Genomic DNA, 24,692 nt, shown 5'->3' on the forward strand with positions numbered 1-24,692 from the left:
CAAGGACCCTCATGACAGTAGTTGTCACTGATGTCAGCAAGGACCCTCATGACAGTAGTTGTCACTGATGTCAGCAAGGACCCTCATGACAGTAGTTGTCACTGATGTCAGCAAGGACCCTCATGACAGTAGTTGTCACTGATGTCAGCAAGGACCTTCATGACAGTAGTTGTCACTGATGTCAGCAAGGACCCTCATGACAGTAGTTGTCACTGATGTCAGCAAGGACCCTCATGACAGTAGTTGTCACTGATGTCATCAAGGACCCTCATGACAGTAGTTGTCACTGATGTCATCAAGGACCCTCATGACAGTAGTTGTCACTGATGTCATCAAGGACCCTCATGACAGTAGTTGTCACTGATGTCATCAAGGACCCTCATGACAGTAGTTGTCACTGATGTCAGCAAGGACCCTGGTGCAAGTCACTTTGACCTTTCTCTGGGGTTATGCTAGGTAATCTTCACATATGCTGCTATGTATGATAATTTATACAACTGCATTCATGTGTACCTGAATAAACTTACTATCATGTGCTTGTAGAAATAAAGATTATTATTATGGGCCCATTTTCCCGTATATTGAATAACAATAAAGAGTTGAAGGTGGTCGGACGAGGCTATTGTTTTTTTTTTAAGTTTATTAACGAAAGTTTGGAGAAAGGGCCAAAAATTCGGCAACCACTTAAAGGTGCCAGTGTCAGATCACTGATTACCCATGATTATCACTAATTACCCATGATTATCACTAATTACCCATGATTATCACTAATTACTCATGATTATCACTAATTGCCCAGGGTCAGGAGGTCACTATGCTACGCTTTCCCAGTTTTTCCACCATTCTTCCTCTCAATAATTTAGATATTGGTTTAAAGACTAGAAAAGAATACAATACCGTGACTGGAACATACATAATGGGTTAAGTCGGACCGAAACGTCGTCATAAGTTTCGCTCTCCTATGTGTACAGATAATGATTTCTTCTTTAATGGGGTTTAAAGCCTATTAACTAGACTGGGGTCATTAAGGCTGCGAGATGACCTGTTCACCACCAGACAAGACTTTCAACCCTAAAATAGCGACTGTCCACCTCAAATACTATTTCTCCAAGGTAGATGGAGTAATTGCATCTTCATTCCACTACTGCACCGACTGTAGAAACCTACTGTGCGGCTGAAACGTTACAACAATAATGACCCCCAAGTGTTGCAAGTGTGTCTCGTGGTCAGAGGCATTAAACTCTCAGCATAAATACGCTGAGAGAAATACACTTTCGGTGTGTATACATCCTGTAGATATGGATAATAAACCCAGAAAATACAATACCAATAAATCTGTATGCATACCTGGAGGGTGTTCTGGGGGTCAGCGCCCCCCGCGGCCCGGTCTATAACCAGGCCTCGTATACCTGGAGGGTGTTCTGGGGGTCAGCGCCCCCCGCGGCCCGGTCCATAACCAGGCCTCGTATACCTGGAGGGTGTTCTGGGGGTCAGCGCCCCCCGCGGCCCGGTCTATAACCAGGCCTCGTATACCTGGAGGGTGTTCTGGGGGTCAGCGCCCCCCGCGGACCGGTCTATAACCAGGCCTCGTATACCTGGAGGGTGTTCTGGGGGTCAGCGCCCCCCGCGGACCGGTCTATAACCAGGCCTCGTATACCTGGAGGGTGTTCTGGGGGTCAGCGCCCCCCGCGGACCGGTCTATAACCAGGCCTCGTATAGCAGTAATATATATAAAAACCAAATTTATGGATAAGTCTTATAAAAGGGATTAAAATTCGAGTATCATATTACAGTAATTTATTAAATAAAGAAGACAGTAATAAGAACTAAATGATTTATAATAAGAAAATTGATACTACGAAATGTTGTAGCTACAAAATTAGAAGTAGTAGTGTAGAAATAATAATAATAATAATAATAATAATAATAATAATAATAATAATAATAATAATAATAATAATTAATAATAATATAGTTTTTTAAGATATTATTGGTTTTATATTTCTTTTAATAGATTCTGAGGTACAAACACTACTACTACTACTACTAGTAGTAGCAGGTAGACTACTACTACTAGTAGTAGCAGGTAGACTACTACTACTAGTAGTAGTAGTCTACCTGGAAGGTATTCCGGGGATCAACGCCCCCCGGCCCGGTCCATGACCAGACCTCCTGGTAGATCAGGCCTGATCAACCAGGCTGTTACTGCTGTCCGCACGTAGTCCAACGTACGAACCACAGCCTGGCTGATCTGGCACTGACTTTAGGTATCTGTCCAGTTACTATTTAACAAAGACGCTTGGACTGTTGAGTGGTGAGGTCAGGGTGTGAATATAGTAATACAAAGAACGTGGAGGCTACATAGTAACCCACAGGAATCTGGCTCTGTGCTACCTTGTACAGTCAGTAGTCCTGTAATGTGCTACCTTGTACAGTCAGTCCTCCTGTAATGTGCTACCTTGTACAGTCAGTCCTCCTGTAATGTGCTACCTTGTACAGTCAGTCCTCCTGTAATGTGCTACCTTGTACAGTCAGTCCTCCTGTAATGTGCTACCTTGTACAGTCAGTCCTCCTGTAATGTGCTACCTTGTACAGTCAGTCCTCCTGTAATGTGCTACCTTGTACAGTCAGTCCTCCTGTAATGTGCTACCTTGTACAGTCAGTCCTCCTGTAATGTGTTACCTTGTACAGTCAGTCCTCCTGTAATGTGCTACCTTGTACAGTCAGTCCTCCTGTAATGTGCTACCTTGTACAGTCAGTCCTGTAATGTGCTACCTTGTACAGTCAGTCCTGTAATGTGCTACCTTGTACAGTCAGTCCTGTAATGTGCTACCTTGTACAGTCAGTCCTGTAATGTGCTACCTTGTACAGTCAGTCCTCCTGTAATGTGCTACCTTGTACAGTCAGTCCTCCTGTAATGTGCTACCTTGTACAGTCAGTCCTGTAATGCGCTACCTTGTACAGTCAGTCCTCCTGTAATGTGCTACCTTGTACAGTCAGTCCTGTAATGTGCTACCTTGTACAGTCAGTCCTCCTGTAATGCGCTACCTTGTACAGTCAGTCCTCCTGTAATGTGCTACCTTGTACAGTCAGTCCTCCTGTAATGTGCTACCTTGTACAGTCAGTCCTCCTGTAATGTGCTACCTTGTACAGTCAGTCCTCCTGTAATGCGCTACCTTGTACAGTCAGTCCTCCTGTAATGTGATACCTTGTACAGTCAGTCCTCCTGTAATGTGCTACCTTGTACAGTCAGTCCTCCTGTAATGTGCTACCTTGTACAGTCAGTCCTCCTGTAATGTGCTACCTTGTACAGTCAGTCCTGTAATGTGCTACCTTGTACAGTCAGTCCTCCTGTAATGCGCTACCTTGTACAGTCAGTCCTCCTGTAATGTGCTACCTTGTACAGTCAGTCCTCCTGTAATGTGCTACCTTGTACAGTCAGTCCTCCTGTAATGTGCTACCTTGTACAGTCAGTCCTCCTGTAATGCGCTACCTTGTACAGTCAGTCCTCCTGTAATGTGCTACCTTGTACAGTCAGTCCTCCTGTAATGTGCTACCTTGTACAGTCAGTCCTCCTGTAATGTGCTACCTTGTACAGTCAGTCCTCCTGTAATGTGCTACCTTGTACAGTCAGTCCTCCTGTAATGTGCTACCTTGTACAGTCAGTCCTCCTGTAATGTGCTACCTTGTACAGTCAGTCCTCCTGTAATGTGCTACCTTGTACAGTCAGTCCTCCTGTAATGTGCTACCTTGTACAGTCAGTCCTCCTGTAATGTGCTACCTTGTACAGTCAGTCCTGTAATGTGCTACCTTGTACAGTCAGTCCTGTAATGCGCTACCTTGTACAGTCAGTCCTGTAATGCGCTACCTTGTACAGTCAGTCCTGTAATGTGCTACCTTGTACAGTCAGTCCTGTAATGCGCTACCTTGTACAGTCAGTCCTCCTGTAATGCGCTACCTTGTACAGTCAGTCCTGTAATGTGCTACCTTGTACAGTCAGTCCTGTAATGCGCTACCTTGTACAGTCAGTCCTGTAATGCGCTACCTTGTACAGTCAGGTGTTCCTGCACAGTCAGGTGTTCCTGCACAGTCAGGTGTTCCTGCACAGACAGGTGTTCCTGCACAGTCAGGTGTTCCTGCACAGTCAGGTGTTCCTGCAGTCAGGTGTTCTTGCACAGACAGATGTTCTTGCAGTCAGGTGTTCCTTCACAGTCAGGTGTTCCTGCACAGACAGGTGTTCCTGCACAGTCAGGTGTTCCTGCACAGTCAGGTGTTCCTGCACAGTCAGGTGTTCCTGCACAGACAGGTGTTCCTGCACAGACAGGTGTTCCTGCACAGTCAGGTGTTCCTGCACAGTCAGGTGTTCCTGCACAGTCAGGTGTTCCTGCACAGACAGGTGTTCCTGCACAGACAGGTGTTCCTGCACAGTCAGGTGCTCCTGCACAGTCAGGTGTTCCTGCACAGTCAGGTGTTCCTGCACAGTCAGGTGTTCCTGCACAGTCAGGTGTTCCTGCACAGACAGGTGTTCCTGCACAGTCAGGTGTTTCTGCACAGTCAGGTGTTCCTGCAGTCAGGTGTTCTTGCACAGACAGGTGTTCCTGCAGTCAGGTGTTCCTTCACAGTCAGGTGTTCCTGCACAGACAGGTGTTCCTGCACAGTCAGGTGTTCCTGCACAGTCAGGTGTTCCTGCACAGTCAGGTGTTCCTGCACAGTCAGGTGTTCCTGCACAGACAGGTGTTCCTGCACAGTCAGGTGTTTCTGTACAGTCAGGTGTTCCTGCAGTCAGGTGTTCTTGCACAGACAGGTGTTCCTGCAGTCAGGTGTTCCTTCACAGTCAGGTGTTCCTGCACAGACAGGTGTTCCTGCACAGTCAGGTGTTCCTGCACAGTCAGGTGTTCCTGCACAGTCAGGTGTTCCTGCACAGTCAGGTGTTCCTGCACAGTCAGGTGTTCCTGCACAGTCAGGTGTTCCTGCACAGTCAGGTGTTCCTGCACAGTCAGGTGTTCCTGCACAGTCAGGTGTTCCTGCACAGTCAGGTGTTCCTGCACAGACAGGTGTTCCTGCACAGTCAGGTGTTCCTGCACAGACAGGTGTTCCTGCACAGTCAGGTGTTCCTGCACAGACAGGTGTTCCTGCACAGACAGGTGTTCCTGCACAGTCAGGTGTTCCTGCACAGTCAGGTGTTCCTGCACAGTCAGGTGTTCCTGCACAGTCAGGTGTTCCTGCACAGTCAGGTGTTCCTGCACAGTCAGGTGTTCCTGCACAGTCAGGTGTTCCTGCACAGACAGGTGTTCCTGCTCAGACAGGTGTTCCTGCACAGTCAGGTGTTCCTGCACAGTCAGGTGTTCCTGCACAGTCAGGTGTTCCTGCACAGTCAGGTGTTCCTGCACAGTCAGGTGTTCCTGCACAGTCAGGTGTTCCTGCACAGTCAGGTGTTCCTGCACAGTCAGGTGTTCCTGCACAGTCAGGTGTTCCTGCACAGTCAGGTGTTCCTGCACAGTCAGGTGTTCCTGCACAGTCAGGTGTTCCTGCACAGTCAGGTGTTCCTGCACAGTCAGGTGTTCCTGCACAGTCAGGTGTTCCTGCACAGACAGGTGTTCCTGCACAGTCAGGTGTTCCTGCACAGACAGGTGTTCCTGCACAGTCAGGTGTTCCTGCACAGACAGGTGTTCCTGCACAGACAGGTGTTCCTGCACAGTCAGGTGTTCCTGCACAGTCAGGTGTTCCTGCACAGTCAGGTGTTCCTGCACAGTCAGGTGTTCCTGCACAGTCAGGTGTTCCTGCACAGTCAGGTGTTCCTGCACAGACAGGTGTTCCTGCACAGACAGGTGTTCCTGCACAGTCAGGTGTTCCTGCACAGTCAGGTGTTCCTGCACAGTCAGGTGTTCCTGCACAGTCAGGTGTTCCTGCACAGTCAGGTGTTCATGCACAGTCAGGTGTTCCTGCACAGACAGGTGTTCCTGCACAGACAGGTGTTCCTGCACAGACAGGTGTTCCTGCACAGTCAGGTGTTCCTGCACAGTCAGGTGTTCCTGCACAGTCAGGTGTTCCTGCACAGTCAGGTGTTCCTGCACAGTCAGGTGTTCCTGCACAGTCAGGTGTTCCTGCACAGTCAGGTGTTCCTGCACAGTCAGGTGTTCCTGCACAGTCAGGTGTTCCTGCACAGTCAGGTGTTCATGCACAGTCAGGTGTTCCTGCACAGACAGGTGTTCCTGCACAGACAGGTGTTCCTGCACAGACAGGTGTTCCTGCACAGTCAGGTGTTCATGCACAGTCAGGTGTTCATGCACAGTCAGGTGTTCCTGCACAGTCAGGTGTTCCTGCACAGACAGGTGTTCCTGCACAGTCAGGTGTTCCTGCACAGTCAGGTGTTCCTGCACAGACAGGTGTTCCTGCACAGACAGGTGTTCCTACACAGACAGGTGTTCCTACACTAAGCCTCTTAACATGCAGATCATTGAGGACAAGCTTATCTATCTTCAGATTATTAAGGTAATAACTAGTTAATATTAAGGTAATAACTAGTTAACTGTTTGTATATACACTTTCTTATGTGGTTGTAAAAATAAAGTTACGAGTTACAATGATACAAAGGAATTGAATATCCTATTAGTAAATGTTATACGCCTTTAATCGAGTTTGTTTTAAAAATTATAGGCTGGATTATAATTTTAGGTAATTTCCTATCTTTCAGTTATGTAATGTGTTATCTTTCACAGTTATGTAATGTGTTATCTTTCACAGTTATGTAATATGTTATTTTTCACAGTTATATAATGTGTTATCTTTCACAGTTATGTAATGTGCTATCTTTCACAGTTATGTAATGTGTTATCTTTCACAGTTATGTAATGTGTTATCTTTCACAGTTATGTAATGTGCTATCTTTCACAGTTATGTAATGTGTTATCTTTCACAGTTATGTAATGTGTTATCTTTCACAGTTATGTAATGTGCTATCTTTCACAGTTATGTAATGTGCTATCTTTCACAGTTATGTAATGTGTTATCTTTCACAGTTATGTAATGTGTTATCTTTCACAGTTATGTAATGTGTTATCTTTCACAGTTATGTAATGTGTTATCTTTCACAGGTATGTAATGTGCTATCTTTCACAGTTATGTAATGTGCTATCTTTCACAGTTATGTAATGTGCTATCTTTCACAGTCCTCTAATGGAGGAAGTGAATGCCTCCAGGCCCCGTGGTCTGGTGGCTAAAGCTCTCGCTTCACATGGTGAGGGTTCGGGTTCGATTCCCGGTGAGGGTAGAAAAATTGGTAGTGTTTCTTTACACCGGTTCTCTATATTTTCCCTCAGTAAAATGGGAACCTGGGAGTTAGTGGACTGGTGTGGGTGGCATCCTGGGACAAAACTGACCTAATTTGCAGGAAATGCTCAGCATAACAAGTAGTTTTGTGTATAGCAGTATGTCATTGATGTCAGCTAGGACTATACCTTGTACATGTATAAATAAAAAATATTATTATTATTATTAATATTTGGGAGTGGACATGCCGGTAGATGGATCTACATATGTCAAGCAAGAACAGAATAGAATAGGTGAGGATGATGATGGGGAGGTTGGTGGTATACTCACCTATTTGTGGTTGCAGGGGTCAATTCACAGTTCCTGGTCCCCCATGTTCCCTGGTCGTTACTAGGTCCACTCTCCTTGCATCTGTGGAAAGAAATTTATCTATGGAGGCAAAATGGGGAACATGCCTGACCAGCTGAGCTGTGGTTCGTACGTCGGGTTTCGTGCGGCCAACAGTAACAGCCTGGTTGATCAGGACCTGATCCACCGCGAGGCCTAGTCATGGACCGGGCCGCGGGGGCGTTGACCCCCGAAACCCTCTCTAGGTATACAACAGGTATAGTGGTGCCGAGACTTTTATAAGGGCGTGTGGTATGAGCTTTCACCTTTCTTAAGTTACAGTAACCTAGCGTTCGATATCTGAAGCCAGGCTGCTGAGGCATTCCCAAGTTATAAATGAAAGGTTTGGAGAAACAGCAGTAACAGCCTGATTGATCAGGCCATGATCCACCGCGAGGCCTGGTCATGGACCAGGCCGCGGGGGCATTGACCTCCGGGACACCCTCCAGGTAGACTTCAGGTGGGTAAGTTGGAAAAAAAAAAAATGGCAAATTTTCCTTTATTATTATATTTAGAGGGAAGTACTGTGCACATACGGGTCATACCTCGCCTGAGAAATGGGAAGCAATCAAGTTCGATCCAAGGAAAGTGAGGTCAACTCTAATTCCTTAGATCAAGAGCCCTTAGCAGCATCAAGGCGACTCTCTTAAGGACTGACTACTCCCTACGGGGTTGTCAACCCCCACACGGTCTTGTAATCTCACAAGCTGTTGTAACACCACGAGATATTTTAACCCCACACTGTTGCAACCCCACATGGGGGCTGGAATATTGCTGCAAACTAACATTCCCTTTTAAGTTGGGCTAAATTACAGGTCTAGAGAATGTAGAGAGAACCTTCACTGCTCGTATAAGTACAGTCAAACACTTAATTTACTGGGAATTTTGAACTCCCATGACCTGTACTCCTTGGAACACAGGAGAGAAAGATACATCATAATTTACACCTGAAAAACCATAGGGGGATTAGTGCCAAATCTGCACACAGAAATCACTCCCTATGAAAGTAAAAAGCTCTTCATTGGCACCCCAACAGAGCAAGGGATGTGCTGAGAGATAACACAAAAAGTGTAAAGGGCCCAAGACTATTCAACAGCCTCCCACCATATATAAAGAGGGATTACTAATAGACCCCTAGCTGTCTTCAAAAGGGAACTAGATAGGTTCCCAGAATCAGTTCCTGATCAGCCAGGCTGTAGTTCATATGCTGTAACAACCTGGTTAATGAGGCCTTGATCCATTAGGATGTCTGGTCTGGGACTCAGCCACATGATGTTGACCCTCGGATCACTTTCCAGGAAGACAGTGTTGTAACTTGGCACATGGCTGTTTGTATTCATGAAGTGCTAAACCCATAGGGGTCATATAGTGCCTGGGGGAATGGGAGTCATTCAGGTTCATTCCATGGAAAGGATGAAAAGTTCCAATTCCTTGAATCAGGAGCTCCCCTCACTGGCATCAAGGAACCACTCATGATGACCATACAGCAATGCTGTGGTTTAAGTTGTGAAGTTAAGGGTTGCTTAAGTTTCTATTATTATTATTATCACACTGGCCGATTCCCACCAAGGAAGGGTGGCCCGAAAAAGAAAAACTTTCACCATCATTCACTCCATCACTGTCTTGCCAGAAAAGTGCTTTACACTACAGTTTTTAAACTGCAACATTAACACCCCTCCCTCAGAGTGCAGGCACTGTACTTCCCATCTCCAGGACTCAAGTCCGGCCTGCCGGTTTCCCTGAACCCCTTCATAAATGTTACTTTGCTCACACTCCAACAGCACATCAAGTATTAAAAACCATTTGTCTCCATTCACTCCTATCAAACACGCTCACGCATACCTGCTGGAAGTCCAAGCCCCTCACACACAAAACCTCCTTTACCCCGTCCCTCCAACCTTTCCTAGGCCGACCCCTACCCCGCCTTCCTTCCATTACAGACTGATACACTCTTGAAGTCACTCTGTTTCGCTCCATTCTCTCTACATGTCCGAACCACCTCAACAACGCTTCCTCAGCTCTCTGGACAACAGTTTTTGTAATCCCGCACCTCCTCCTAACTTCCAAACTACGAATTCTCTGCATTATATTCACACCACACATTGCCCTCAGACATGACATCTCCACTGCCTCCAGCCTTCTCCTTGCTGCAACATTCATCACCCATGCTTCACACCCAAGTCTTAAAGGACTTTCACATTATTATTATTAATATATTCCCAAAAATAACCAATTATTATTATATACATGGGAAAGTGCCAAACCCATTGAGGCAATCCAATTCGATTCGATCAAAGGAAGGGGAGAGTTGCTCCAACTTGTTTGATCAAAAGCCCTGCACTGGCACAGAGATGCCTCCCTTGAAGAGGGCCCTGGATAAAGAGCCCTTCAGCAGCACCATTGTTATTGTAGTAGCAGTATTGGATTCATATTATATATTATATGCATGAAGAGCTAAACCCATGTGGGTTATTCAGTGCACAGTTATTGAGGCTCAATCCTCCATAGAGTAAGCTCAAGACATACATGCTGCCAACTTGTACTTGCCTGGCTGCTTATACTGACAAAAAACAGTAAACTTGTGGGTCGTGGGATGCCAGAGTATCCTACAAAGTACTGACATACTGGGTGTGAATGTGTAATATTGTTGGCTCATTCTCAATGCTTCTACTCAATTATTGGATTCCTGGGAAGCACTAAACATGTAAGGATCATACATCATCTGAGGAATAGCAGGTAATTATGTTTGATCCAAGGTGCCCTTTGGTAAAGGAGTTAGAATTATTATATTAATAGGAAAGACCTAAACCTGTAGGGGTCATATTGCATCTGGAGAATGGGAGGTCATCAGGTTTGATACAAGAAAATGTAATTTGCTCGAACACATACTGGGGATCACCAAGATGAACATTTGTGAAAAATGTTTCCTCAATATCTATGGAAAAATCAATGAAGGAGCAGAGGAGGAGGAGGCAAGAAGAAAGCACAACTAATTGATAAAGGAAGAAACATTGGGAAGAAATAGAGCAGAATTATATGTAAAGTGCAGCCATTCTGCATGCCCATCTTGCTAACCTGAGTGGCACAGACAATGGGCATATAAGTAAAGATTATGAATACCAATAAATTATAATATTCACAAATTAAGTCAAGAGCAATAAAATTTTAAGAAGCTGAAAGATTAAATCAGGAATGAGTCTGATCTGTATAGTTCATATGGCCCTATGATGATAACCAGGATGACTCATATCATGACAGCTGGGTGACTGGAGAAAGAAGGCTCCTTTAGAGTATACCCATATTTGTGAGAACACCAGGGCAGTAGACTATGAAATAAGTTATACTTTCATAGAGGGGGAAATATAGATAAGAATGACAAATGAGTGGGAAAAAGCTCTTCAGAGGCTTAACTGTCTTTTCATGAATAACAGAAGACAGAGACAGGGTGTGCACCTCTTTGTTGGGTATTGGAGGGTAAGACACATGGTGTAAAAGTTTGACAGGTAGGCTGAAGTGTTCTGAAGCATGACAATAATTCCAGCTAGCTGTCTTATATTCAGTAGTGTATGTATAAAGCACCTCTTGCAATATATTGTGTGGGAATGCTTCACATTTCTAGGAAATGTTTGTTTATGGTGAGTGTATGTTCCTAGAAGGCTGGCAGCATGCAGTCAGGTCTTGTGCATCTAACTGACTGACTGTTGTGTGCTGACTAATAAAGATAAATGATCTAGAAAATGAGCATAGGACCTTGTGCAGAACAAATAAACAACAAGAATGATGAAATTAAGCAATTTATTTGAAAGGTGACAAAAGAGAGTGAAAAACAAAGATTGTAAGTCCACTAGACTCACAGGAAACAAGAAACATTAAAAAAAAATTAGCCACATCCACAGACATAAACATCATATGTCATTCACATAAAAACAGTGGTATAAAAATGTTCAATATATTCTCATCTAGATTACCTGAAAAAAGTGTTGAAAATCCTATAATGTATAATGGAAAATGAGAATTAGCCAAATAAATAACTGAAGGACATAATAATTATATTCTATTCTTAAGGGAGAAGCACTAAACCCCTATGGGTCATAGTCCCATTATATATAATGTACAGTATTAATACTTTACAGGTGTATTTCACTTATTTTGTTATGAATATGAACAGTTTATCTGTTCCTTAATTAATCCTGTAGTCATGAGTATCTTGCATAGATTTAGTATTCATGATACTTCCCAGAACATAACACTTTATGAATAACAAATTTATACTGTAGTAGGTTTTTCTCTCATCAATATACTTCAGAAAATAAATAAAATAATTCATGAAAATCATATAGAAGGCAAGTTTATTAAGAATTTTAACTCTCAGAACATTTTCTCAATATGATGTCAGTACAGTACAGTATATGGCACCAAAAAACATAAAATCTCAAAGAACAAATTGCCAGAAGAGACAGAATGCAAATTATGAGCTTAAGTGAGAAATTATTGAAACCAACATAATGAAGACTAGTAACAAAATGATAAAATAATATCATAGTGCTCATTAATAACCCACAAGTCTTCATAACACTTTAGTTATCTATTAGCATAGTGTATATCTCTAATCCCCCTGACTTTGAGCTTCCCCATAATATACAAAAGTTACATTATTATTATTATTATTATCACACCGGCCGATTCCCACCAAGGCAGGGTGGCCCGAAAAAGAAAAACTTTCACCATCATTCACTCCATCACTGTCTTGCCAGAAGGGTGCTTTACACTACAGTTTTTAAACTGCAACATTAACACCCCTCCTTCAGAGTGCAGGCACTGTACTTCCCATCTCCAGGACTCAAGTCCGGCCTGCCGGTTTCCCTGAATCCCTTCATAAATGTTACTTTGCTCACACTCCAACAGCACGTCAAGTATTAAAAACCATTTGTCTCCATTCACTCCTATCAAACACGCTCACGCATGCCTGCTGGAAGTCCAAGCCCCTCGCACACAAAACCTCCTTTACCCCCTCCCTCCAACCCTTCCTAGGCCGACCCCTACCCCGCCTTCCTTCCACTACAGACTGATACACTCTTGAAGTCATTCTGTTTCGCTCCATTCTCTCTACATGTCCGAACCACCTCAACAACCCTTCCTCAGCCCTCTGCTTAATAAAAAGATACTGAAGGTCTTTAATTTACAAAAAAAAAAAAAAAGTTGATTTCCTGTTAATTACCTATTAGTAGTTTCAGAAGCAGAGCTGTGGTCTCCTGTCATCAGTAATATTTTCATCATTTTTGTTTCAACATACCAGCCATCTCCCACTGAGGCAGGGTGACTCAAACAAGAAGAAAATCATAAAATTTTTCTTCCTTTTACATTTAGTAATTTATACAGGAGAGGAGGTTACTAGCTCCTTGTTTCCTGCATATTAGTTGTCTCTTATGTCACACATGGCTTACGGAGGAAGGATATTTTCATTATGGTTGAAGCACTGGAAATAAGTCACTCTGTCTGACTTTTTTGGGTTATCCTAGGTTCTCTACACATATGCTGCTATGTATGATAATTCTATGTAACTGTATTGTGTATACCTGAATAAATTTACTTACTTACTTACACTTATCACTTCCTCTTTCAATTTATTCCATTCTTTCACCATGTGCTTAACACAGAGTAACTTACAAAGGAGTTTTTGTATAGAAAATAATAAAAAAAAGATAATTATGTTCCACATTTACATGGCAGCTGTTGTAAGATGCAATTTTTTCCCTAAGTGCCTCATTCATGAGTGTCATTGCTTGTAAGTTTTGGCATTTAGATTGCAAAAAAAATAGTAAGAAGAGTATCTAAAATTTTTAGCAAACTGACTGATTTTCATGTATTTCTGAACTACCCTTGGTTATTCCTGGGATCTCCGACTCTTTCAATCAATGTTTGCTAAGATTCACCTCTAACTGCCCTAGTTAATTAACTAATCTACAGAGATGCAGTGTCTCTCATACAGACATTTACTAATTGCACTTTTATCAACTCAATCACAGAGTAAAAGCAATAATGACTAAGGGACTGAGAATTTCCTTTAATTCATTTCCCTAAATGCAGTATAGTATAAAAACAATTTTTAAGCATATATGTACAGTATTTTGTTCAGTTATTTACAAAAATATCTGAAAGTATATGAAAAACTAGCAATATTTATGATTTTTTAAAAGTTTCAGAATATTTATTACTAATATTGTACTTTCAATAAAATCTGTTAGTTCATTAAAGATACTGTATAAATAAGAATTTAGCAGTGCCAATGTAAAATTGTAACTCCATAAGGCATGACATAAATTTCTGCTAATTTCAGACTGAACTGCCTTGGTTTGTTATATCTGAAGGTTTAATCATTACAGCAGAACCCCCATATCCACTGATTCAGAATCTGCAGTTTCAGTTATCTATTGTTTACCGTGGCCCAAAAAAAACCTTAATTTTGCTTAATAATGGCCCTAAAGTGCAATAGTAGTGATGCTAGCAGTTCTTCAAAGACTAAGAGAAGCTGTGAAATGCATCCTGTCAGTGAAAAAGTGCTAATTCTAGACTTATTCTGCATAATTTATCAATTAAACTTTATCATGGGTATGTACGTATGTGAATGAAAAATGACATATATAGTGTTTGCTACTATCCCCGGTAGTTCTTGGAACATATTCCCACAGATATGGGGGTCCTACTGTACTTCACATTTAATCAAACTCAGACAATCAATCATAAAGCCTTTTAAATTCTTCATTTAAGAGTAAAATTGCCTAATCTTAACCAAAAATTTTAATGTTTTTTACAATGATTTATAAAAATATGTGAAATATATAATAATATGGAATGAAAAGGTGTGACACTCCTTACATGCAACCATGACTTATCTGCTCTTTTTTAATTTTCTATGGAGCAAAATGAATTAAAAACATCATAATGTTTTGGAGTTCTACAGCTTTACTCATTGATTAGTCTTGCTTATTTAGGATGCCTACTTATCTAACCACCACACCTTTAATGCTCTCACTCTTAACTGACTAGTTTGCTATATCAATGTGTCTGTCTCCTTTCTGCTATATCTTTTTCCTCACATCTGTTCCACCTCTGCTGTGTAGTACTGCATAATTATTGTGGATTTAGAATTTTCCATGAATTTATTCACTGAGACAGGTCATCATTCCTACATTTTTTCTAGACAAAATGCTACGCAATGTACATAATTTTCCTCATTCATCTTGCATTCCCCCCAAAATAAATCATGCTAAAAATTTAATTAAATTAGTTCCTGTTACACCAGACTTACCAAACTTATAAAAACGGAAGACAATAAATTTCAGATATTTATAACTAGTAGAGTTACCCTTAAAAATACAATCAATTTGATCTCAAACTTTGTACTTCAATATAAAGTTCATTCTAAGTGTTGTGAATGAGGCACTACTATTGTGATTCCTGCACCTAAGTCTGTCTGATCTTGTCCTGGTCCTGAATGGCTGTATCGAGTGCTCAATGTGCGACTGAGGCGTGACAATTCGGATAAGACCTGAGTCAGTAATGAATTAGTTTGCTGTTGTGCTTCTTGTTGCTGTGTTGCATCATCGAGCTTTGCTTCTAGGCGATCAAGTCTATGGAGTATCGCAACATTTTTTTCTAAGCGTTCTAATCTTTGGCATACTTCTTTAACCTCACCTGGTAAAATGACACTATTTGGTACTTCTGTTAATCTCACACATCTTCCTGGTGCTCCATCTGAGGTGGATGGCTTTATTTTATCAACAGCTTCTTCAATTGATTCTTCTAATAAATTGTCATCAATATCCTCAATCTCTTGCTTGAAGTATCTTTGGCTCTTCTTCTTGGGGCTATTACCTGGAAATCTTATTCTTCGTTTCAATTTATTTCTAGCTTCAATATCTAGGGAGAAAATAATTTAAGCTATAATTTATTATAAAAGGTAATACAATGATCTATCACATGATCTCATTAAAATTAATACAAAACTCAATAATGTTTGATCACAATAGAGGAAGGTACAGTATATGCATTCTCTTATTACAGTAAACCTCACAATACAAAATACAATGTGATGTGAATATGTTCAGCTAAGCTAATAATTTATAGGATTTGACTCACTGCTAAAGTGTGAACTAGATAATATCTAAAATACTGTGCATACTTATGGACTCTGCCTTGTTGAAAAAAAAAAACTTATGGGCTTTCAAATGTTATATATACGTATAATGTTTACAAACTATTTGAATGAAGGGACTCAGGAAAAATAGCTAACCAACCATGAGATTTGAATGTTGTGCCTGCACTCTGTAAGAGTGATGGAGGGTAGTGAGGATGTGCATTGGCAAACAATTTTACTGAGGCTACCCAGCCCAGGTAGGAAATGACTGACAAGTTAAGAGAACATATGTGTCGGTGTGAATTTGTGTAAAAAAAAAAGCATACTGTACTATATATAAAAAAAGAATAAGGAAACCGGTTATTATACCTGGTGTGGGAAGTCCTATAACATTCATAATGTGCCTGACCCGAGTGTAGTATGGCCATAACGGCACCGATCCTGTGGCCTCTGCCTCAGCCTTATGATGCTGAAAGCCTATTGCCAGATTGATCCACTTCCTCTTGCACTGCTCTGGTCCTGGCTGATGTCCCTCCATCTTCATCTGGTCTGATACTGTCTGGAGGGGATTTGCATAGTAAATTCTTTTAAAAGTATGCTAAGATCTTTTAGTTTTCCAGTACTACATCTAACCAAAAAAGTAAATGGACAGTTCCTCCAGAACATGAAAGGATAGACAGCAAATTAGATTAATTAACATGGCACTTTCCATACACCAATAAAACTCATTTTAATGTACAAGTACCATTCAATATTTATTGTTCTTATACATTTTATCTAACAATGCAAAATACAATAATCTATTTTAACCCGTAAACAGTCCAAACGTATATATACGTTTTTACCGCTAGTGCCACAAACGTATATATACGTTTTATTTGTCATACATTCAACATTGCCACAATAAGCCAGAGTCACGTAGACATGAGAGAATGGGTGTGTGCACTCACTGTGTGCCATATTAAAATAATTGGGGATGCCTGGGTACCATATGCTCTTTTTTCCTATTAAAAAAAATGATTTTTATTCTCAAAAAAGTTGGGGCACTACGGTAGAGAACGTATATATACGTTTGGACCGTTTACGGGTTAAATGACTGAAACTGTTTAGCAAAAATTTAATAACATACTTTACAGTTTCAATGAGTTGCTAATGTAGCCATCTGTATATGTTAGGGAAATTTGTAAAAAAAAAAAAAACAACCTACCCACTATCTATAAAATTTCACTATTCAAAACACCCCCTCGAGGGACCATTTCAGGTATAAGGGATCATACTGTATAGTATATTAGACCAGTATTTCAATAGCAAATATGGTCACAGCTTTCACTCACCTCCCAAATAGTGCTGTCATTACGGTCTGGGTCTTTATCAGTGAACCAATCTCTAAATTCCAATAACAAGTCAAGGAGTAACTGTACTGACTTGTCTGTCCATTCCATAGGACCTGCAAAGTATCAGTAAAAAAGTGTTTGCAAAGTATATAAGCTATAGAAATATTCATATGTGGGGAAGTACAGTGCCTGCACTCTTAAAGAGTTTTTGAAATGTAGTGTCGGCATGCTTCTGGAAAGACAGTGATGGAGTGAGTGATGATGAAAGTGTTTCTTCTTTGTTGGGTCACCCTACCTCGATGGGAAACAGCCGGTGTGTTAATAAAAATTATTATTTATTATTATTATTATTATTATTATCATTACTTGATTCATGGGAAGTACTAAACCTGTTGGAGTTATTCAGCACTGCATTGTTAAAGGAGGACTGACACGAAGAGTAAACAAGCAGAAGTACTGAAATTGAATACAGAGGCAGAATGAACAAACTTGAGAGTATTTCCTCATCAGCTGTACATGTGAAATTCTTCTTCTTCTTCTTTCAACATACTGGCCATATCCCAATAAGGCAGGGTGGCTCAAAACAAAAAAACAAAAGTTTCTCTTTTTAACTTTAGTAATGTATACAGAAGGGGTTACCAGCCCTTTGCTCCCGGCATTTTAGTCACTTCTTATGACATGCATGGCTTACAGAGAAAGAATTCTGTTCCACTTCCCCATGGAGACATGTGAAATTAAAGGAAGAAATTGCATTAAAAGTGAAGTTTTCCTGGATGAAGGTAAACAGAGTGAGCAGATCATAGGAATCATGAAATCATAATGACACAATTGCAAACAAACCACGGTATGGGTGGGGACTGAACTCGCAGCAAGCGAGTCAAGAAATCCCAGGCCAGTGCATAAGCCACTGGGCCCGATAGCTACAATAAGATTCATCCAACTAGGTATATTTATACCAAATCTGTTCAGTTTTTTGTTTGAAATCGTGTTACTATGATTTCGTGAGTCACAGATGTGACAAATTCTTCGCAATAAAATTTTATTAGAAAAGCAGTCTTTCATCATGATATGACAAGCAACATTACTATTAATGAATAACACTTATACAAATATGAATATTTTACCATCAGAAGTAATATCTGAGAAGTCTTCTTCATCAAGATCATTATGGTTTCCTAAGTCCTTTGACTCTTGCTGGACACGTCTGAAATAAAGAAAATTAATTGTACTGTAATGTATTTCTGCACTGACAAGAAGCAATTAGTGGACTGCAGGATGAGACTTCATCCTTCCTGTGCTGAATGATTCAAACAAAGATAAGTAAATAAATAAATAAATAAATAAACAGACTAGCTCAGTATAAAGAATAAATAATTTAATCCAAATAGTAACAATACTTGTCAGGTACTGTATGTTATGGTTGTAGGTTAATGAAAGCCAGAGTAACAGTAACAAGTGTACCCTCCACGGCCTGGCTCAACAACAACAAAGCTATAAATGAATGAACATAACAAACAGTATTTAATCCTCTCACTGCTCCCAACACCTTATATTCCTCCTTTTCTAAATTACCTTATATTATCACAACAGGTGGAATGGTTACCATACAAAGATAAGCTCATCATCCAAACTACTTACAAATCCAACCTATCTGGAGGTTTGACCACTCTTCTGGAATGCCGGAGAGATGGAGGGTTTGCATTGTCCTGAGGTGCAACCTCTCCTTTTGCACTGCTGTTTTCCTCATCAAAGCTCCCAAGAGGTTCTTCCTGCATATTAACCTGATCCTTAAGTTTATTACCACTATTATCTATTGTGGACAGTTCCTCTAAACCACTGCTTACAGCATCTGGTACTGTTGGAATCAGTGTTTGCTCTCCACTCCTAAACCTTAGCACGAGTTGATGTATATGCCTTTACCATATCATATTACCAAAACCTCTAATTAACACTTTGTACATAATTCCTAATTCCTAATACCTCCACAATCTTCCCTTCCACCCAAGGGTCACCTTTCCCAAAATTTTTGGCATACACAGAATCATCAACTTGAAACTGCCTCACCTCTCCCTGAAGTTCACCAGCAGGCATATTAGGCAATGATTTATATCCCCTATTAATCATCCTTTCTGCTGGTGTCTTACTAGTGGAGGAATGAACAGTTTTCCTATGGTTATATAAGAACCTACATAATATGGTATTGAAAGATCCTTTCGTAAATTTGTGTAATCTTTCCTTCAACATCCTTACTGCCCTGTCTACGCCAGACCATTTGATGATGGATGGTATGGGGCTGGAGTTTCATGTTCAATACTATTCTTAGGAAAGAAGGCTTCCAGCTCTTGTGATACAAAGTATGTGTCATTATCTGACACAACTATGTCTGGTAACCCAAAATTACAAAAGGATTTCCTCAGTAATTCAGTAGTAACTGTGGAAGTCATGGAACTAGTTACTTACACATCTAAGAATTTTGAAAAGGAATCTACAATTACCAAAAAATGTTTGCCCTCAACTGGACCTGCATAGTCTATATGCACTCTAGACCATAGTTTCCCAGTGCTGGGCCAAGATAGTTACAAACATAACAAACAGTATTTAATCCTCTCACTGCTCCCAACACCTTACACTATATTTATGTTCTACTGCACTGCAGAGGCTGCATTTATTCTTTGTATTTATATAACAAAAGCAAGGATTATAGATTGGGTTCAGCACTGTATGACCCTGGTGGGTTTAGTGCTTGGTTGTGATTAAGTATAATAATAATAATACATTGGGTTTACTCTTCATATTTATATAACAAAAGCAATTATAAAAAACATTAAAGATTTTATTTCTTTGCAAAGGTTACAATGTGTAATTTGTTAAGTACAAAGAAAGCCACTATCATGCCAAGGCATTTCGGTTTAATCTTTATATATAAACAACACGAGCATAGATTATATCGTATAATTAAAAATTAACCGCTTATTCTGTCTAGATTTAAGCAGTCTTTAATTATTAGGATTAGTCTGCCCGAAATGCCCCGGCACAATAGGGGGTTCCTTTGTACCTAACACATCAGAATTGTAATTACATACTGTAACCTTTGCAAAGAAATAAAACTTTGTTTTTGTTTTTGTCTTTTACTGTTAGAGCTTCTCTCAGTCAGGTACATGCATGACTTTACATTTGTCTCCAATGTCTCTATGGTACATAATACAATGTCTCTATGGTACATAATACAATGTCTCTATGGCACATAATACAGTGTCTCTATGGTACATAATACAATGTCTCTATGGTACATAATACAATGTCTCTATGGTACATAATACAATGTCTCTATGGTACATAATACAATGTCTCTACGGTACATAATACAATGTCTCTACGGTACATAATATAATGTCTCTACGGTACATAATACAATGTCTCTACAGTACATAATACAATATCTCTATGGTACATAATACAATGTCTGTATGGTACATAATGAAATGTCTCTACGGTACATAATACAATGTCTCTACGGTACATAATACAATGTCTCTACAGTACATAATACAATGTCTCTACGGTACATAATACAATGTCTCTACGGTACATAATACAATGTCTCTACGGTACATAATACAATGCCTCTACGGTACATAATACAATGTCTCTACGGTACATAATACAATGTCTCTACGGTACATAATACAATGTCTCTACGGTACATAATACAATGTCTCTACGGTGCATAATACAATGCAACTTATGTAATAAACTCTCTATTACTTACTTCCTTTGATAACTATGTATCTGATGGGTTAAAAGCACATGTTATCCCAATGAAATTTACATCATACATCTATATAATTCTACTTAAGAAAGGTACAAAAATATAACATTTTTATGACCCTTTTTTTCTCTGCACCATAAAAATTATTAAACTTTTTTTGGCTTAAGCTGAAGTACATACCTTTGTTCTAAAAAAGCCTTGGTGTCGGGATCATCTTTAAGGAAGGAATGGATGTTATCAAAGTAATCAATTCGGTATCCAGTTTTCTCACCAGATAGCTGTTTTTCGAGTACTGCCATATACCGAATCTGTAAGAATAGTGCACGCTAATTAAAACAATATCATAATCATCAGTAGCAAACTGCAAGTGGAAATGACACACAAAACTATTTTCTACACATTTATACTGACAGACTTTTTTAAAATCTGATACAATGCAAAATGACTAGTGTAATCTGCTATACATACATGTACTATACAGAATACTTATTAACCATTAGATTCTCATCAAGAGTTCTCTTTTACACATGAGAAGACTTTCTTCAGAGGCCCAAGACTGTTCAACTGCCTCCCAGCATACATAAGGGGATTACCAATAGACCCCTGGCTGTCTTCAAGCAGGCACTGGACAAGCACCTAAAGTCGGTACCTGACCAGCCGGGCTGTGGTTCATACGTTGGATTGCGTGCAGCCAGCAGTAACAGCCTGGTTGATCAAGCCCTGATCCACCATGAGGCCTGGTCACAGACCGGGCTGCAGGGGTGTTGACCCCCAGAACTCTCTCCAGGTAAACTCCAGATTATGTATTAATAAGATCAAGGAATGTGTATTAATGTTGGGGGTCTGCAGGCCCTCCCACAAGAGATGACTAATATCTTGGCATCTATTTACTGTTGAGTAAAAGGACACAAGTGCAACTAATGTGACATTTTATTGTTGCAACGTTTCGCTCTCCAGGAGCTTTATCAAGTCATTTTGTTGCCACAATAAAATGTCACATTAGTTGCACTCATGTCCTTTTACTCACCTTATTGTCAGTAATTCTACCAACATTAATACAATCTATTTACTGCCAGATAAACAGGAACAGCAGGTGTAATGATTTCCTTAATCGCCTCGGATTAATCATAAAAAACTGACTTTCTCACAGTCAAATACAACTATGATAACTGCTCCAAAGTTTACTAGCTTGATGAGAAAGTATATAAAAAGAATCATATTACCAAGGTATACAAATAAAAATATGCTGATGACCTTACATACATTATAATTAAGACTTATACTTATCTGTTCATCCTTATCACCAACCTAAATTGTGGGATAATGAAATTTCTACCCAATTACTGAGATTTGTACTAACCTGTTCATGCCCATCACCAACTTATGAACTATGGGATAATGATATTTCTACCAATAAGTGCTTATCCTTTGATGGACTCTTCTTTCGTCTTCTGGAGTGATTCAACTTCAAAAGCTTTATGACACAACATGCATCCAATCAAATATTGAAACTATTATTTTTTCTAACTTGACAACAGATTTCAATCATTGTGTACTATTTTTAAAACACTGTCTTAAAATCCCAAAAAACACAAAATAAACTAGAGAGGAAACAAAACAGCACCTTCAAGTTCCTCCACTTCCGGTCACAGTCATCACCTGTGACAGAAAAACCGTCATGTGCCAGTTTTGATGCAATTTCCTTCCAGATGAATTTCTTTTTGCGTGATCCATTGCCAAACTCCTGCCAGTGTACTCCAACATAGGTCACCAGGTTCATCACATCCTCGTGTCCCCAGTGTATTCTGCCTTCTCGTTCCTCTGATGCTTGCACCACTGACCGACCTATGGATACTGTGGAATGAGAATTTTTAGACAGAGATAACTGATACAGTATTTCAAGATTCAAACAATACTAGTTTTGTATAGTACATGTATTAGATATGCATAGAGGTGATGCATGTGTAATGCAAAATGCCTGTGTGTAGGATAAGTTATAATGTAATAATTTTTACCTGGAAGAGTACTAAAATAGTCAAATTTCGGTAGTACCGTACTCGGAACGTAACCCTAATTTTTCTATACGTATGTTCTTCACTTTGCACAACACTGTTTTATACAGTGCAGTGATTTTCGAGAACACACCCTTGCATATTATGAAAAGGTTTACTGTTAATATGCAGGTTAACAGAGGATGAATATTGCAGGCTGGCGAAGACTGAATATAACTGACTAGTAAAAACTGAAGAAAGCTTGATAGAGTCTGAATATAGCAGAATAACACAGGATGAGTATAGCAGAGTTACAGAGGCTGGATATAGCAGGCTGTTCAAAAAAACTTGCCTTGATGTTGGTGAGGTGTTCTTGATCAAGGGAATTGGAACTGCCCTGCACTTTCTTACATTAAACCAAACTGCCTCTCATTCTCCTTTCCTCAGACACTGTATGACCACAAAATGTTTAGTGCTTCCCAATAATAATAATAATAATAATAATAATAATAATAATAATAATAATAATAATAATAATAATAATAATAATAATAATAATAATAATAATAATAATAATAATAATAATAATATAGCAGGGTAGCAGAAGCTAAATATAGCAAGTTAGCCATGGTTTAGTATAGCAGGTTAGCAAAAACTAAATATAGCAGGTCAGCAGAGGCTGAGTGTGGTAGATTAGGAGAGGCAGAAGACAGCATGTTTGTGAAGGCTGAGTACAGCAGGTTAGCAGTGGATGAGGATAGAAAAAGTTGAGTATAGCACGTAGCAATGGCTAAGTATATTATTATTATTGCATTAACGAGAGGAAGCGCTAAACCAGTTAGGGAATGAGAGGAAATATGGTTCGAGGCAAGAAAAGGGAGGTCAGGTCCAATTCCTTGGATCAAAAGCCCCTAGCAAGCATCACGGAACTTCCCCTGAGGAGAAAGGCTAAGTATAGCAGACTAGCAGAGGGCGAGTAGAACATAGTAGATGGGTAGAGGCTGAATGTAGCAGGTTAGCAAAGGATGAATTTAACAGGTTAGCAGAGACTGAGTATAGTGGATTATCAAAGGCTGGGTATAGCTGGCTAGCCACAGTTAAGTATAGTGGGTTAGCAAAGCTGAGCATAGCAGGTTAGCAGAGGCTGAGTCGAATAAAGCATGTTAGCAAAGGCTGAGTAAGCACAGGATGAGTGAAAAAGAGACTAAGCATAGCGGGTTAGCAAAGCCTGAGCATAGGAGGACTGCAGTGGGTAAGTATAGGACGTTAACAGAAGCTAAAAATAACAGATACTCCAAAGCTGAATATAGCAGGTTAGCGGAGGCCGAGAAGCGGCCATTGTTGGCTCTTTGGCTGTGTAGCTAAAATAGCTAAACCGAGCAGCAGTCTCACCCACACTAACTCCACCAAAAACCATCACAAAACCACCTTCTATCACCTACCCTTCCTCAGTCCCTTCTTGTTCATAGTGTAGGGTACACGGTCGTCGAGGCAGACACACAATCACTATATAAGAGCACAATGAAAGTTAGTGTAGGGTGAGTAGCGCTCCGCTAAGCTGGCTGGTGAGTCGCTTCTCGACTCTCACTTGACTCTTCCTTCACAAATATAATACTAATATTCTTATTATTATTAACCTTATTATTATTAATTAAGGGAGTACATTTTCAATTATGCGACAACCCCCCATCAAGTACTTGGCTTTATACAAGTTAGCAATTGTTATAATCATCGGAGAGCGCTAAACTCGTTGGATTATACAGGTTCTGTGGGGAGGGGGATGGAAGGTATTCTGACTCAGTTTA

The 24,692-nt window shown here is 40.2% G+C and overlaps 1 protein-coding gene across 3 annotated transcripts; it reads right to left on the reverse strand.

The window, feature by feature from the left end:
• Positions 1–12,693: 12,693 nt before the first annotated feature.
• LOC128696853 (uncharacterized) lies at positions 12,694–24,467 on the reverse strand. 3 transcript variants are annotated; one of them, XM_053788269.2, is made up of 7 exons: positions 24,330–24,467; positions 22,521–22,750; positions 21,077–21,204; positions 18,252–18,331; positions 17,128–17,240; positions 16,163–16,352; positions 12,694–15,576 (listed from the first exon to the last, which is right to left on the reverse strand). In XM_053788269.2, exons 1-7 carry the CDS (start codon positions 24,352–24,354, stop codon positions 15,074–15,076), a joined length of 1,269 nt encoding a protein of 422 aa, XP_053644244.1. In that variant the 5' UTR covers positions 24,355–24,467; the 3' UTR covers positions 12,694–15,073. The 3 variants fall into 3 exon arrangements, with proteins under 3 accessions (XP_053644244.1, XP_053644245.1, XP_053644246.1); XM_053788270.2 differs by lacking the exon at positions 24,330–24,467 and adding an exon at positions 23,240–23,377; XM_053788271.2 differs by lacking the exon at positions 24,330–24,467 and adding an exon at positions 22,912–23,181.
• Between the last annotated feature and the right edge of the window lie 225 nt (positions 24,468–24,692).

This window comes from Cherax quadricarinatus, chromosome 52, assembly GCF_038502225.1.
Source record: "Cherax quadricarinatus isolate ZL_2023a chromosome 52, ASM3850222v1, whole genome shotgun sequence".
Classification (NCBI taxonomy): Eukaryota; Metazoa; Arthropoda; class Malacostraca; order Decapoda; family Parastacidae; genus Cherax; species Cherax quadricarinatus.

Coding starts and splice junctions, on each gene's coding strand:
- LOC128696853 (XM_053788269.2), bottom strand. CDS start 24,354: ATGAACAAGAAGGGACTGAGGAAGG. Junction 18,332..21,076: donor AAGGCTTTTTTAGAACAAAG/GTATGTACTTCA, acceptor TCTTTATTTCAG/ACGTGTCCAGCAAGAGTCAA. Junction 17,241..18,251: donor CTCAGATATTACTTCTGATG/GTAAAATATTCA, acceptor GATACTTTGCAG/GTCCTATGGAATGGACAGAC.